Source organism: Boleophthalmus pectinirostris, unplaced genomic scaffold, assembly GCF_026225935.1.
Source record: "Boleophthalmus pectinirostris isolate CB_2022bp ecotype Guang Dong unplaced genomic scaffold, ASM2622593v1 HiC_scaffold_2, whole genome shotgun sequence".
Taxonomy (NCBI): domain Eukaryota; kingdom Metazoa; phylum Chordata; class Actinopteri; order Gobiiformes; family Gobiidae; genus Boleophthalmus; species Boleophthalmus pectinirostris.
Window position 1 is genome coordinate 35,548,226 of NW_026571152.1, and position 17,632 is coordinate 35,565,857.

Genomic DNA, 17,632 nt, shown 5'->3' on the forward strand with positions numbered 1-17,632 from the left:
GCCTGTTTGACATTATAATGTGTTTAATGCAGTTTTGCACAACTCACAGAAATGAAACTTAAAACCACATGGCTAATTTGCATAAACTAAGCGAAGAAAAAAACAGCTCTTGTGCGCTGATGCGGCACGACTCAGGTTAGTGTGACCATATTTGCGTTTGTCAAAACCAAGATACCGTACGGGGGGAGGGAGGTGGGGACTCGACATCGACATTGCGCTACTCTCACCTGGCAAAGCTTTTTCATGTTTTCAGTGTCCTGGTGAGCTTTTTCCCACTGGACACCGAAACATATGTGCTGCTTTGTACATTGTGCACATGGACTCACACTTGTCCTGACCGAAACGGAAAGCATGGAATTTCTTGCACAAGTCATCGTTAAATACGCATTTGCACTTCGGCACGTTGCAGGCTGACCGACTGTTTGTGTCTGCTCGCTCCTTCTGAGCGCAGAAAGCTACATGTACGGACCTCCGTTTGTCCCCGGACACGGACGTTTGGTCACCCTACACTACGCACAGCAGCCTAAATTCAGTTTGTCGATTAAAATGAACATAATCGATGAAATTCTTAATGATAAATTATTGATTAATCGACTAATCATGCCCATCCCTATAAGACGCACTGTCGATTTTTGAAAAAAGTAAAGGATTTTCAGTGCGCCTTATAGTCCAAAAACTACAGCATATAGCAGACACAAGCACAATATGTCTTCTAATATTTGGCCGTGTCAGTGGGTGGATAGAGGCATGTTAGATGGACTCTGAATTTTTATATGGTCTGGTTTATGGCTCTGGGACTGAAAAGTAAAACTTGGGTCTAGTCTACACGTGTTCTATCATCCATCATTCATGTACGTTTAGTTGTTATAATTCTACAAAATAAACAGTATTTTTGTCATTATAATTACATTTTAGTCTGCAAAAATATGACGAAGAATATAAAATGATGTTGTAAACCAGCGGGACTGCCAATGTGGAATAAAAAGAAGGAGAAACCTCTACTATTCACACTACATCTCAATACTGTAATAAATCAGCAGGTTGAGTCGCTAATTGAAAATGTGATAATCGTGTCAGCTTCGTCTGCTGCTACGATAACAGAAATGAGTTCTATATATTCCAGAGGAGCCCACAGTGCAGATGCTGAACATGACGTCACTCTATTTCTTTAATTTTACATTGCGTATTTGCATTGGAGACCGTACAGTAATCCTAAGTAATTGCCAGGCTTGGACTACATTACAGTGTATTGGAAAAAGAATTGAGCTTTGGGAAGCACAGAATGGTGAGGGTAAAGCAAGACACAGAGGAAATAAGTACATCAAAAGAATACGCAAGTGTTATGAGCTAGCGGGTTTGTTCATATGTTCTGAAATCCACGAAAACGACTTAAATGAGCTTTGCAACCAGGATTTAGCTGGGAGAAGAATCCATTTTAGAAATTAAATTCTATATTCTGTATTTACAAAAGACTAAAAAGGATTATAAAAACACCAGCAGTGGGAAAATACAGCTGGCCCACTCCGGTGTTTTTTTTTTTTTTTTCTGTCTTTAAAGGTCCTGTATTACACAAAACTGACTCTCGTGAGCTGTGAGACATGTTATAAAACTGTTACGTCCTCAAAAACAGACCTCGAGTTGTGTTTTGTTTCATTCACACATTTGAGTAACGCTTTATTATTAGTCTGTTTACATCTCCAAAGCTCAAAATGCTCTGTTCCACCTTGTGATGTCATGGAGCTGTAGTTTTCAAGGTATCAACAGCCTTTTACTTTTTGTTCAGTAGAAAATCATCCCAAAAGATTCTAGTTTATTTTTGTCACTTAATTTTGATTGAGCATTTTATACAATCACAATACAATAACAAATCAGGCACAGTCGGCAAGGAATTTAACATACATTTAGATGAAAAAATAAATACATATATAAACCCATATATACATACATACACATATGTCATACATATGTCACTCTAAAATTGTTTTATAGGTACATAGCTGGAGCAGCACTGACTATTTACCAATTTTCACTGTGATATTTAGACCATTTAGTCCTGTGGGTCGTTTGGTACCAAGCCGCGAAAGTGCAAACCCCCCCCCATACAATTTGTGGACTGTCCGACCGTACCCCCCCTTCCCTACACCACGTGGACCGTCCCCCATCCCTTACGTCACGCGGACCTTCCCCCTCCCCTACACCACCCAGACTGCACACCACACGGACCGTCACGCCTCCTGCACGTCGCGTGGACCTTCCCCTGTCTCAAAAGCCATGCAGACCCTCCCTCCCTCCTGTATGTCGCACGGACCACCCCCCCCCCCCCCCCCTCCCCCCGAAATCCACGTGGACCGTGGACCGTCCCTCCCTCCTGTACGTCACATGGACCGTCCCCTCTCCTGTTCGTCGTGCGGACTGTCCCTCCTCCCGTTCACCGCGCGGACCGTCCCCCCCTCCTGCACGTCACGTGGACTGGCCTCCCCCCATTCTGTACGTCGCGCCAACCGTCCTCCCCCTCCTGTACGACGCGCGGACCTTCCCCTGTCCCGAAATCCACATTGACCGTCCCTCCTCCCATACATCGTGCGGACTGTCCCTCGTCCCGTACATCACGCGGACCGTCCCAGTCTAAACCAGGTCTAAACCAGGCCTAAACCAGGTCTAAAAACAGGTCTAAAATCAGGTCTAAAACAGGATTTAGCCAGGACTTAACCTTCCTCCCATACGCAGTCCCCCCACCCCAACTCCCTCCAGTCTGCGAAATATTGTCTGATATAAAACCAGTTGGGGACCACTGATTTAGCCCATCTTGCATAATAAACATCAGCTTGAAGCCTTAGCATGTGTGTCAGGCATTTCTACAATTATTTTTAAACATGGTGGATCTGGTTGAAGTCATTTACGGGTAATTGCCCATTTGCACAGGCACAAAGGATTTTGAATAAATATGTAACATTGCCAGGTAAATCAGGTGTATCCCTCATGTATAGTCTCATCACATTTTGAGTAATAGTAAAGCCAGATATTTGTCCAGTTGTTGATCTAATGTGTGTGGTGGATAGATCTGCCACCGCTCCACAGTGTCAGTATTATTTCATTTCATTTCATTTACATCAAGTTAATTACATCACACATAATTTAATTCCTTTATTTAGACTTATATTCTAATTTGGGTGCACACATTTTAGTTAATATAAGTCTGAATTCTTTACTTAGACTTGTTCTTTTTGAGGAGGAGCACTATTTATTCAGTTTTAGTTTGCTTTAATTTCACTTTATTATCACTTTGATTAAGTTAATAGTTTTAGTTAATTTAAACACCCCTGTTCTTTGTCTGGTTGCGTTTGTTTTGTTCTGTTCAGTTTGATTTGAGTCTTTTGTTCATGATTTACCTAATTTGAGCCTTTGTTAAATTATCTCTTTTTTAAATTTATCTCCACAAGTCCTCCAACATGAAGAACTGTCCGGGTTCCAACTCATTTTGTTGCTCAAAAGATTCTAGTTTAAAAACACAATGGAGCACTTCCTGTTTTACCACATGACATCACAAGGTGGAATTGTGATTTCTGTTTGAGAGAAGAACTCAGCCTAAATATGCAAAGTCTGTCTGTTACAATGTGTGAATGAAACAAATCAAAACCCAAGTCCAGGTATGTTTCTTTTTTTTTTTATGAGGAAATTACAAACATACATTAACATTTTGCGTAATATGGGCCCTTTAAGCTCCTTTTACCAAAAGAACGTGATCATTTTTGAGGGCACCATGGAGTTTTGCGTGCGTGTAATTGTGTCTGTCAAAGCGTATGATCTATGGCATGTTTAGTAGGGCCATGAAGAGATAATGATCCACGCAGATGTCAACAGATTCATCAGTTGCTGCCATCTCCTCAGCTCGTTTTGATTAAGTGCTAATTGATGGCGCTGGTCTCTTCTCTTGGCAGTTCTGGCCACGGATTGCGACTCTGGGTTAAACGCGGAGCTGACCTACTACACGCTCAGCCCCGACTTCAGCATCTCTCCCCACGGGACGGTCTTTCCCGCGGGGAGACTGGACTACGAGAGGCCCAACCATCTGTACGAGTTCGTGGTGATGGCGGTGGACAGCGGAGACGAGCCGCATTCTGGAACTGCCACCGTCCGAGTGCGGATGGCCAATGTCAACGACGAAGCTCCGGAGTTCTCCCAGCCAGTGTGAGCAGCCGCATTCATAATTCATAACTGTCACATTAAAACTGGTCAGTGCTGTTAGATTTCATAGAAAGAGTTGCGTACTTTAAAGCTGCATGGTGTAACATTGCTGGTTGAGGGTCCATCAAATGCTTTTCTCAGTGGAAATGTTATTGTTTTTGTCTGGAATATTTCAAAGTATGGCATAAACCGTTCTATCTTCAAGGAGACCAAACCAAATCAAATTACAGGTCAGGTCTGTGGATAGGGGACCCTGCTCACAGTCAGAATGCCTGTTTTTCTAGGTATTTTTGAGCTATAAAACCCACCTGTAATTGAATAAATGTAAGGTAGAGCTGTTTAATGTCATACTGTGGAACATTCCAGGCAGAGCAATGATATATCCATGGAAACAACGGCGGACCCCCAACCGTAAAGTTTCATAGAGTGAATATACATGTACATCAGTATCCTGGTTATGACAGTATTCGGAATACTACGTATACATGCCACAGTATCCCGGGTACTATCGGAATATACCAGCTACAGAATACTGCCGTATGCAGGATACTGAAATCGGAATACTGCATATACATGCACCAGGATATGTAAAAAACCTGATCATAACTGTGATACTGATGTGCATGTAAACACACTCATAGTGTGATGCCAGCAAATCAAATTATAGCTCAAGTACTTTGGAGAAATAAAATCACCTGTAACTGTATAAATGCAAGATGGATAAGTTTAATGCAATACTGTGGAATATTCCAGGCAGAGCAATGATAAATCCTTTGAAACAAGCAGGTGACGGAACCCCAACCAAAACTATTAATTAATATGTGTGAAAAATCCCTCAGTCATCCAGGTAGAATCCACTTCACACAAGAGGATGTACCAACACAGATGAGAGCAGCAGTGGACCTCAGTCTGCTGTCCATCTCCACCTAAAACACACACAGCCCACTCCTTTGAGGACAGTGAGGTACAGATCTGAGCCAGAGAAAAGAATTGGTTTGAGAGGGGAGTTAAAAAGGCTATTTTTGTTAAGAAAGAGAATCCTTCTCTAAAGAGAAATGGGAGACTCAGACACCATCTGTCTCCTATTTACAACTCCATCCTCAAACCTAAATCAAAACAAAGAGAAAAGGTGTAGCCAGGTCAAGCCCAGTGGTGTGAAAGCTCCATTATGGCTATGAATGATTCAGCTGATAAGACCCCACCCTCAGTGCAGCTGAATAGGCCTAACTAAATAACAGAAACAGTAAACAAGTAGGTGTGTTAGTTTCGGAGTAGTTTCAGTGTAGTTAGCTCCTCCCTTCAGACAGATAAAAGGCAGTGCCCACCAGCGTCTGACCAGAACTGAAGCAGCTTGGTTGAGCTGTGAAACATTCGACCAAAATAAACTTTGTCTTGTTGACAAATTGAGTTTCTCCTTTGCTATTAATTAATAATTACTCATTTCGATGAAGGCAAACAAGTAGCAGACCCACCTCCTGAAAGTTACACAGTGCACCTTTAAAACAGACCTATTCTGCAACCATGTTATAGTTGTTTCTCCTCATCATTTCCTCACTTGAAGTTGCATTTGGAGTGATTTGTGCGTGTTTCAGTAATCTTTAATCACTTATCAAAACGCCATATTGCTGATCAACCCCTGTTTTCACCCCCATCTGTGATACACGTAGGCAATGTTCCCCCTAATTTTTCATGTGTCTGAACAAACACACCAACTCCCCGAGCATTCCTTGGACCCCCGTGAGCAACATCCGACATGCACACTGTGGCACACCAGCATCACATCTGAGATCATCGCAAGTTACATATCTTATCAATCAAATGACTGCAGTTATTTCCATTTCCACAGATTTTTCACTTAGAATAACAAAGACACAAATGTTGTTGTTCATGTGTTTTGTATATGTTGTATTTCAGTGCGAGGGTCCTGCTGTGCTCAGTGAAACATTGAACATTACAATATTTTTGAATAATAGCTTCATAAATAAAACTAAACTACAGTGTATAAACATGTAAAATCACACGAAGAGAGATTTTTTAATGGATTGTAGGACCTATAGGAAGATGGATCATCGTTCCCACAATAATGATCTCCAAAATAACTCTAAATTATTATCACTTTATATCTTGCTGTATTAATCATTAGCCTATTTAAGCCATTTTGTGTGAGTGGCTCTGGCTCGGTGGTAAAACACTAAGGGGAGAAGCTTCACATTTCAAGAAAGTCCGGTCTTTTTGGCTCAAAAAATAAAAAACTAAAAACTATGGCCTGGACAGAAACAAAGCAAAGAGGCGAGGATTACATTATGGCTCTACCTGGGACTCAATTATGGAAAAAAATTATTATCACGGTTATTTTGGTCAATATTGAAATCACTATTATTATTTTTTAGTTACACGATGCATTTATTCAGCACTTTTGTTATTGATAATTTATGCAAAATGTTTAAATTGAAAATACAGGCTACAAATCTGTACCTTTGAGCAGTTTTGCAATGTATAAAACATAAAATGAAAATAATATACTTTGAAAATGAAATAAGACATAGAAAAACATAAATGTGTCCAAAATAAACTATATATCCAGCTGTTCTACAATCTCTATATTTAAAAAGTAAAATAAATATACTTATTCATGTAAAAATATCCCCAAATAAACTTTAGTTAAGCTTTAAACAAAGAGATCGTTTGACACACAAATTGAAATCTCGATCAAAATTCGATTAATTGCACAGCCTTAGCTCTACCTGTCTCCTCTTCATGTGTTCTTCCCCCCCGCCGAGTGTGTGTGGGCAGCGCTCCCGTCGGCTCGTCGGACCTGCAGTTCTAGCCAGCGGCGATGTGCACTACAACTACGGTCGTACTGAAAAAAAAAAGCAAGCAAAATGCGGTCGAAATGTATCTGTTTGTAGTTGGCTTGTCCCTGAACCTGAATCTATCAGATTAGCCGTTCCATGCGTCAAACCAGCGCTGTGTTTATCAGTTCAGGTTAGAATTTATTTTATGTGCTGCAAAGAATTTGATGTGCATGCTGAACGTCTGGGCAGTGCGAGATCGCAAGCATTGCACGTAGGTTTCCGCAGTGTTGCATAGTAATTTTTAGTCTGACCTCGCAGTGTTAGAATTTGTTCGCTTGACGGTAGGCGGGTACTTTTTTATTTTACCAATCTCTGCTATTTGGTCATGACGTATGTAATGCGCCGCTAACAGGGCTAACTGGGATATTAATCTTTTCCCAAATCCTGTAGGAAGAAGGTCAATAATGTCTTTCCCCTTGATTAAAATTCACCAAACATTCTCTTTGTTCTGGCTTTAAATCCCCGATCTCAGAAATCATTGACAACACGGAATATATGACACTTCTCTGATTGGCTGGTGCCCGAACTCGCATCGTCTAGTTTATTCCGATTTCTGACTTAATCGCTGGTAGACTGCAGGGCTTAACGCTCAATTTGGATTTTTTTGTGAAGTCCGATGTTTTTGCGAGGTCGTTTACATTTCCAATTAAATGCGACTTGTATGTGATCTCCAGTGTGAACATTAAATGGCCCAAAAGTGTCCCGCATGTGCACTGGAGACACGACGACGTCAACCGTGTTTACTGAAGTTGTCCAAACATGGAGGCGAGAATTGAGCACCTGGAGATTTTAAAGTTTCTCTCGTACCGGAGCCAAAACATGAACAACTTACTTGTTTTAAGGAGGAGATTGAGAAGGAGAAGGACGAGGTTTTTGGCCGTGGCGTTTGTGGGACAGCGACAGTAACGTCTGTTGAAAGGAACGTGTGGATGCGCAGACGTAGCCAAGAGCGGTGAGTGGTGATGTGCTTCGCTTCAGTGACACGGAGTTCATTAACAATTTTCGCCTACTTCAGTGCAGAATAGTGACATTTGTGGCTTGTTGATAACGTGTAGGTCAGATGAATGCGCTTTGGCCGTTCAGATTGAAGTCACATGTCAAAAGATCAGATATGTATCGGTTTTAAGAGCGCATATTGAAGTGGCCTGGGTCGCATTTGAAAAAATTGGATCTGTGTCGTCATTAAAAGATCAGATACAAGTCACATAGGGGCCAAAAAAATCGGTTTTGGGTCACTTCAGGCTGCAGTCTGAACATAGCCTAAGTGGCACCAGCCTGGCTCCGTCATTTTGGTACAAATGAAAATAAAATTTTAAATATCTGCTTCTTGCTAGTGTAATGTGCAGCTATCCATAGGAGAAGCCAACAACTTCACAGTTATTTGTTGTGATGACATTTACAGCGACGTCAGCTCCCACTGGGCACCACAGTCTTACAATGTAGAACTCGGTGGACTCATTTTAGATAAATATAACTTGCAAATTACCACAAAATGATCCACGGTTGTCATGGATTATAATTATATAGTGGACTCGAGCACTATATGTCTTCTTTAAAATGCCCCCAACTGCTCATGTGAGAAACGGCATTATTATCAGTGATCTTTGTTAAAGGCCGTGTCGTTCTGCAGCCTATAATCACTCCAGACTCATTCTAAATTTATCTCTGTGGAAGGACGCTGAAATGGGCCTCTCCGTTTGAAACCGTTGAAAGCTGCAAAGTGAACCAGAATTGTGATAACGTCAAAAACATCACCCGGGCTTTTGGAAAATCATAACACATTTTTACCAAATGAAATGAAATAGTCGAGTGATCCTCCTTATCCCAATGCTCGTACTTTTAAGGTACTTTACTAGTACATTGCAAAAAATTTGAATATCATGAAAAAGTCAGTCAGAGTGTATGGTTTTCTAGGTATTTTTGAGCTATAAAACCACCTGTAAAGTGTAAAGTAGAGCTGTTTAATGTCATACTGTGGAACATTCCAGGCAGAGGAATGATATATCTCCATAGAAACAAGCAGATGACGAACTTCCAATCAAAATATTACCTTAATGAATGTTCTGTGTACCTCAGAAGAGTCCATTTTGTACTTTTGTATTACTAGTCCACTGCAAAAAAAAATTAAAATATCATGTAAAAGTTCAATTTTTTTTCACTCCTTTCAGAAAGTCAGGCTCATATATTATACAGACTCATGACACATTATAAAAACTCTTGACATATTTTACTCTATGTGTCATGTGTCTGTATAATATATGAGTCTGACTTTCTGAAATGAGTGAAAAAATATAGAACTTTTTCATGATATTCAAATTTTTTGCGATGGACTTTTATAACACAAAATGGACTCTTGTGAGCTTTAAAGGTGCTCTGTGATTGCAACATTTTGGTTATAGGTCCGTCATCTGCTTGTTTTTATATGGATGTGTCATTGCTCTGTCTAGAATGTTCCACAGTATGACTTTAAACAGCTCTACTCTACATTTATTCAATTACAGGTGGTTTTAGAGCTCAAAAATACCTACAAAAACGGGCATTCTGATTATGAGCGGGGCCGCCTCTCCACAGATCTGGCCTGTAACTTAGTCTGGTTTGGTGTCCATGAAGATAGAAAGGTTTAATGCCCTACTGTGAAACATTTCAGACAAAATAATATGGAGAAAAGCATTTGACGGACACCAGAAAAGTTACGCAATGCACCTTTAAGCCATGTTATAATGTTGTTACCTCTTCAAAAACAGACCTGGAGTTGCGTTTTATTTTATTCACACATGTTTGAGTTACCCAGTTTGTCTACATCTCCCAAGCTCAAAATGCAGTGTTGCTCCTTGTGATGTCATGAAGTGGAAGTTTTTTTTAACATCAACTGTACCTTTTACTTTTTGTTCAGTAGAAATAGGCAATTCCAGGGCTGAAATCGTCCAAATGAAGATGTGGGTAAAGCAAGACACAGAGGAAATAAGTACATCAAAAGAATATGCAAGTGTTATGAGCTTGCGGGTCTGTTCATATGTTCTGAAATCCTCGAAAACGGTTTAAATTAGCTTTGCAACCAGGATTTAGTTGGGAGAAGGAATCCATTTAAGAAATTAAATTCTATATTCAGACTAAAAAGGATTACAAAAACACCAGCAGTGGGAAAATTCAACTGGTCCATTCCGGTGTTTTTTTTTTTTTTTTCTGTCTTTAAAGGTCCTGTATTACACAAAACTGACTCTCGTGAGCTTTGAGTCATGTCATAATGTTCTTATGTCCTCAGAAACATAACTAGAGTTGTGTTTTGTTTCATTCACACATTTGAGTAACCCTTTATTATTAGTCTGTTTACATCTCCAAAATGCTCTGAGATCAAACCAGACCACGTTACAGGTCAGATCTGTGGAGAGGCGACCCCGCTTATAGTCAGACTGCCTGTTCTAATAGATATTTTTGAGCTGTAAAACGTTAAATGTAAAGTAGAAATGTTTAATGTCATACTGTGGGACATTCCGGGCAGATATGTCATTATATCTGTAAAAAACAAGCAGGTGATGGACCCCCAAACCAAAATGTTAAACTTTAAATGCAAATGTGGGTCACCTGAAATTCATAAAGCTGGAATGCAGATTTTTGTCGCCATACAGTGAGTTCTTGGGTCTAGTCACTAATAGAAATGATCAGGTTGAGCATTCGTGCGGTTGCGTTTTGTATATTTCATCTCAAAGTAAAATGTTATCAATTGTAAAAACCGTCTCTTGCGCCCCCATCTGGCAGTATGACACACTCTGAGATATGTTTGTATTACTATATTTCTATATTCCATTTTAGTGTGAGGTGCACATAACCATAAGATGTGCCCACAACTTCACAGCTCTTTGTTGTGGAGGTGTCAGCTCCCATTAGGCACCACGGTTTTGTAATACGGTGCCCTTGTGATGTCATGAAGCTGTAGTTTTCAAGTTATCAACTACATTTTACCTTTTTCATTCATTCATTCATTCATTTATTTATTTGTTTGAGCCAGGTACAACAAAATTCAAAAACAGTAGCAAAAATTGTAATATGTACGTGAACATATTTGTGACCCGGTGCTCAAAAGAAGTAGGAACTTTTACCTTTTGTTCAGTAGAAAATCATCCAAAAGTTTCTAATTTAAAAACACAATGGAGCACTTTCTGTATCACCACATGACATCACAAGGTGGAACACAGTTTTCATCTTGAGAAAAGAATGTAAATATGCAGGATTTGTGGGTTAAACATGTGTTAACCAAACAAAACAAAAAACAACTCCATATACTGTAAATTCTAGACTATAAGCCACCCCTTTTTTTCACACACTTTGAACCCTGTGGCGAATAAAACAATGCAGCAAATATATGGACGGAGTCTTTGTTTGGCACATTGTCCATTCATATATATGGTTTATGGTTTGGCAACACAGTGAATACACGCAGCCTGAGTACAGAAAATGTCGCTGTCTGTGCGGTTAACACATGTATCTAGGGTTAACATGAAGTTGCTACACAAGCTTGTGATATTGTCAGTGCACTCAAATAGTTTATCACCGTGTGATAAAATAAGTTATGATGCTAAATTAACAATTAGTGAGGGGGATATGTCTTACCCATTTGTGTAAATGACGAGAAGAAACGTCTCCAACTTCAGTAGCCGGACATCCACTCATACCTGATTGATAGAACTAGCCCCGAGTCCGAGAGTCGTATGAGACTCTGACATGATACAGACAGGACAGAGACTCTTTCTGCAGGAGACATGCGCAGTAGAGCACGGGGAGAGACGGGGGATGATGCAATGAGGAAGATACTAGTTTGATTGTGTTTTGAACTGTTATTTTGCACTTCATACACACACCTTAATCATCGAAAACACACGAAGAAATGTAGATGATGCAGCTTTTAAGTTAAAGGCAGTTGATGTGGCTGTGGAAGACGGAAACAGAGCTGCTGCACGTGAACTCGGGCATCAGTGAGCTGATGGTGAGATTTTGGCGACGGTAGCAATGAACTGACTCGATACAAAAGGACAACAAAAGCTTTGAGGCGATGAAAGCAAATGGACCTTGATAACATTCTTAAAGATGTGGACACATGCATATGTTCAGGTGCAGCCTATATATGTACAATTTAAAAACAAATTGTTACAATTTTGTTTCAATTCAGGTGTGCTCAATAGTCCGGAGAATACGGTACGTTTGTGATAAGGAAACATTATAACATAGATCAGAAAATAGCATAACATGGACCCTTTAACGTTGAAACTACTGCGAGTGAAACTAGATGTCCTCATCGTGAAAGTGGATCAAAGTTTGCCACTATTTTATGCCATCTAAGCGTAGAAGGGCCTTGCGTCATATATATAGGTACAGTTACATCACATGGTAGACCTGGATTCCTCGGGGCCATTCATCACTACAGTATCAGATGCTGCCAGTCCTGCCAGGAATAGAGGCCAGCTTGCGTCAACACTGCTCTAGTAAAAGCTCTGTGGTTGAGAAAAAAACACAGTGTTCATTTGGAGGTTTAATCACAGCCATCTGGAATCAAAACATTTGTTAAAGACTTCACACCAGCGGTAATATGGTGACACCGCTACTTCGCAAGCATATTCTGAAAGCTTTAGTTAGAACAGTGTAATAAACATTCACAGGCTTCCTCTGGGTTTATTTTGGTCTTTCTTTGTTGAGGTATGCAGTGAAATGACATACGGAGGCAATCCAGTGTGTCCTGGCAGTGCCTACGTGAGCGGGTGGGCAAGAACTGTCACAATGGCTCCACTGCATTTATTCTCCAAAATGAGTTAGAGGCTTGTCCTGTCAGTCAAGTTCTACTGACCTTCACAGAAAAGCGTTGCAAGACCTCTCGGTGCCGCTTGCTCTGGGAGGGCTGTCAGGTGTCAGTCTCGGTGGGTGGCTAGACAAAGAGCTAAACAAACCAGCGGACAGAGGTGCAGATGTGGTGAGACAAATGGTAAACCGGCAAAGAAAACACGGACGCGGGACACGTGAGGGAAGGATACTGAAATAAAAGAGGCGCTGGGTTTTAGATGGCATCATAACGTTCTATAGGACTATGTTATTTAAAGGTGCGTTGTGTAACTTTTGTGGTGGAGCGTTTGTCAAGTGCTTTTCCCCGTGGACATGTTTTTGCTTTGTCTGGAGTGTCAATCTTTCTATATTCATTAGAGGTGTGCAAAAATATCAAAATATCAATATATCATGTCATTTAAAGTGATGATACAGTATTGATATCATGGGCTGCTTTATCGATATATCGCCAAGAGTACTTTTTGGTATGTTTTACTAAATTATTTTGTTACAGCGCTACAGTTTCATTGCTTCTTTACTGGAAGGAAACTCGTTTATGCGACACATTTGTCATATTCACTGTTCTGATGATGAAAATGGGCGTGTTTCATATTCACTTTTGAGAAATGCTTTACAGTCGTCCCTCACTATAACACGGTTCACCTTTCATGGCTTTGCTATTTCGGAGATTTTTTTGTGTGCTTTTTTTTTTTATTTTTTTAACAGTGCATGAACATTCCTCCCCCTGCGTCCTGATTGGCTAAGGGATTGTAGACCATTGTCAATCAATCTCCTCCGTACCGTGTCTCCTATACAGTATAGAATCTGTTTAGCTCACCGAATTTACATAAATGTTCGATGTCTAGCAGTGTGATTCTGAAGTGCTGTATGTTTGCAAGTTTTCTCCCCGACAAAACCCACAATGTCGACGAAACGTTCTGCACCGACAAAGACTCCTGCGGACGCACCCAGAAGGCAGAGGAAGATCTTATGCGGCTGTAGAGTGCCATTACAGAATAAATTAATCTTTGGTTTGTTACATAAAGAAGGAGGAAAATAACATAAGGACGACAGCAGCAATGAGTTTTAAGAAGGATGAAAATATGGCTGTAACTGTCCTGTCCCCAGATGTAATAATTGTCAAAAAAATAAAGCTGGCTATTTCGCGGATTTCGCCTGTTGCGGGTTATTTTTAGAACGTAACACCGAGATAAACGAGGGATCACTGTAACAAAGAGTTTTAGTATCACACAGCCACGATTTAGCCTTTATTTTTATTGAACCATATCAAATCAGTTTGAAATGTATCATATCAAACCGAAAGCTCAGTGTATCGAGATGCGTATCGTATCATGGCCTGTGTACCGACGTATGTATCATATCGGCAACTTCTTAATGATACCCAGCCCTAATCATCATGGAGATCAAATCAGACCAAGTTACAGGTCAGATCAGCGGAGAGGCGACCTCGCTCACAGTCAGAATGCCTGATTTTCTAGATATTTTTGAGCTGTCAAACGTTAAATGTAAAGTAGAACAGATTTTTGTCGTAAAACAGCGAGATCTTGGGTCTAGTCATTAATAGAAATGATCACGTTGAACATGTGTGCATTTACATTTTAGAACAGGGGTGTCAAACTCAAATTCACAAAGGCCAAAATTAAAAACTGGTACTAAGTCGTGGGCCAAACTAAATATATATTGAAAAATTTCAACAACATCTGCATGTTTTCTGTTCTTTCGAGATATGTAATGTTAAACCTTTTCTTATTCAAATAAATGTTTAATAATAGTTTTGTTTAAACACTGAATCCAGAACAAGCAAAATATAAAATAATAACAATATTTTAAATAAATTATGTCTCTATAGTCTATCTAGCCATGCATATTTGATATGATCTCGCGGGCCAAATGTAATTATATCGCGGGCCAAATTTGGACCCTGGGCCTGAGTTTTGACATGTCTGTTTTAGAATATTTCACCGCAAAATACAATGTAATCAATTGTAAAAAAAAAAAAAAAAAAAAAATATCTCTTGCGCCCCATCTGGTATTATGACATACTCTGAGATATATTTGTAAGATATATTTGTATTTCCATTTTCAAATCCGCTACTTGCTAGTTTGATCTGCAGATATCCATCGGAGGTGCTGACAACTTCACAGTTTTTTGTTGTGATGACATTTACGGCGACGTCAGCTCCCATTGAGCATTTTTTTTAGAAAGTAACACCTGCGATAAATGAGGGACGACTGTAACAAAGCCACGATTTAGAAATGATTTTGTATTGAACCGTATCAAATCAGTTTGAAATATATCGTATCAAACTGAAAGCGCACTGTATCGAGATGCGTATCGTGGCCTATGTGCCGAGTTATGTATCGTATCGGCAACTTCTTAATGATACCCAGTGCTTATCTTTATGGAAATCAAATCAATCCAATCCATAAAAACAAGCAGGTGATAGACCCCCAACCAAAAATGTACACAATGCACTTTAAATACAGATGGCGGTCAGCTAAAAAAAAACAAAAAAACGTTGGAATGCAGATTTTTGTCATAATACAGTGAGTTCTTGGGTCTAGTCACAAATAGAAATGATCAGGTTCAGCATTGGTGCATTTATTTTGGAATTTATATTGGAAGTATGACGCCATCACTTTCTAGAATCTGAAAACCACCAATAGAGCTGAGATATATTTGTATTACTATATTTCTATATTCAATTTTCAAATCCGCTATTTGCTTGTGTGATCTGCAGATATCCATCGGAGGCGCTGACAACTTCACAGCTTTTTGTTGTGATGACATTTACGGCAACCATCAGCTCCCATTGCTCACCACAGTTTTGTAACACGATTTATTAGATTGTTTTAGATGAATATGACTAACTTAATTATCAAAATGATCCACGGGTGTCACAGGTTATAACTGTAAAGCGAACTCAAGCACTATATGTCATTTTTAAAAATTGTGGCAGCTGCCCATGTTAGAAAATGTATTATTATGAATGATCTTTGTGAAAGGCTATGGCGACCTGCAGCCTATAATCAGTCCAGACTTATTCTAATGTTCTTTCTGTAGAAGGACATTGAATTGGTCCTCTGCTGGATACTGTTCAAAGCTACAAAGTGCACAAGAGCACTTAAAGATATATTTTTATCACAATATTTCTACATTTTTCTTTTACTTGTCCTTATTTGACACCAGCCTTATATATTTGTTATTTGTGATTATAATACGTTGTGATGTGAGCTGCTGTATCCAAATAATTTCTCTTACGGATCAATAAAGTTTGTCTAAGTCTGAGTCTAAGTGGCCAGACAAAAGGGGAGACAGACAGTCAGACATGCAGATAAAGCAGCCACACTGTCGGCATCTGGACGAATACAGTTTCCAGACCAGCACACAGCTACTTAGAAATGCGGACTTATTTCTCGTGACTTATTTCTTGTTGCGTTTACAGTCATGTTATACTGAGGTTTAGGTTAGACACGCGAGAAAGCGTAACGTCGGCGTGTGAGGAGAAGAGTAGCTGTAAATTGGGCTGGCTTTTGTCTTTTTTTTGTGATTTAGCGAGACTAATTGAGACACTGGCGCACGTGGAGGTAACAGGGAGACTTTCGTGACATCTCCTCACATTTCAACAAGTTATACCCGGGTGAAAAAAGAAAGAAAAAAAGAGATTCGACTTCCCAGTGAAATGCAAATGATCACGCTTCAGGACAGCACGCAGACACAGACTTGAGTATAACTTCACAGTTCATTGCGACGCGGGGAGAGATGCCCGAGGAGGAAAAGCCTGGGGAGTATATACGTCTCGTCCCGCGGAGCTGTGTTGAAGTGGCCTCTGCGCCGGGTGACAGATTACAGGTCACTCATGTTGCCACGGAGATTGCAGCAGCTAGCCGAGATGAATCACCCATCAGCATTCCTCTGAAAACCATCAATCACCTCTGACTTCTCTGCACAGACACTGGCCCCCTCCCTCCGGGCCCCTCGTACCTCCCGCTACACACAGACGCTCGCACATTAACACAATTCAGTCTGGAATCACATCGAGAAGAAGTTCTGCTGACTAGACCTGTCACCGGAACAGATTTTGAAGTACGACATATTGCCACAGAGGAAAATCAAGATGAATAATTAAGGACGTAACGATATTCAAATCTCTCAGTACAATATCAATCCATGTGTCATTTGTTCATTTGTTTTTCCAATATAAAACCAAAAATAAGAAAACGAAAAAAACTAAAATTTTCTTCATTTGTCTCCAAAACCAAAAAAAAACAAAAAAAAACTATAACAATAACGGTTTTGTGTGTGTGTTTGTTTAAATAAATACATTTTTAAAAAATGACTGTTTCCCATTTACCAGGACTGAACCAGGACTAAAACAGGTCCGGGACTGAGACGAGGACTTAGACCGGGACAAGACCAGAACTGAGGCCGGGAACAGGACAAGGACTGAGACCGAGACTGAGACCAGGACCAGACCGGGACTGAGACCGGGACCAAACCACAATTGAGACCAGGACTGAGCCTGGGACCAGACCAGGACTGAAAACGGTCCTGGTTCAGTCCGGCATCGCAGTTTAAGTCACAGAAACGCGAAAAGGGTCGTTAACCATTTTTTCCATTTTTTATTTAAACACAAAATTTGGGAAAAAAATGAAAAAAACAAAATGTTATCTGTTTTTTTCATTTTGGTTTTGGAGACAAATAATGAAGAAAATTGTTGTTTGTAACAAAATAATTGAGTAAAATATACCAAAAAATACTC

At 40.0% G+C, this 17,632-nt stretch overlaps 1 protein-coding gene across 1 annotated transcript in view; it reads left to right on the forward strand.

Annotated features, from left to right (window-relative positions):
* LOC110165906 (neural-cadherin-like) overlaps window positions 1–17,632 on the forward strand; it is a 456,074-nt gene that overhangs the window by 159,751 nt on the left and 278,691 nt on the right. The window contains exon 6 of the mRNA XM_055155988.1: window positions 3,939–4,188. Coding sequence (XP_055011963.1) covers window positions 3,939–4,188 — 250 coding nt within the window. The remainder of the gene's footprint in view (window positions 1–3,938; window positions 4,189–17,632) is intronic.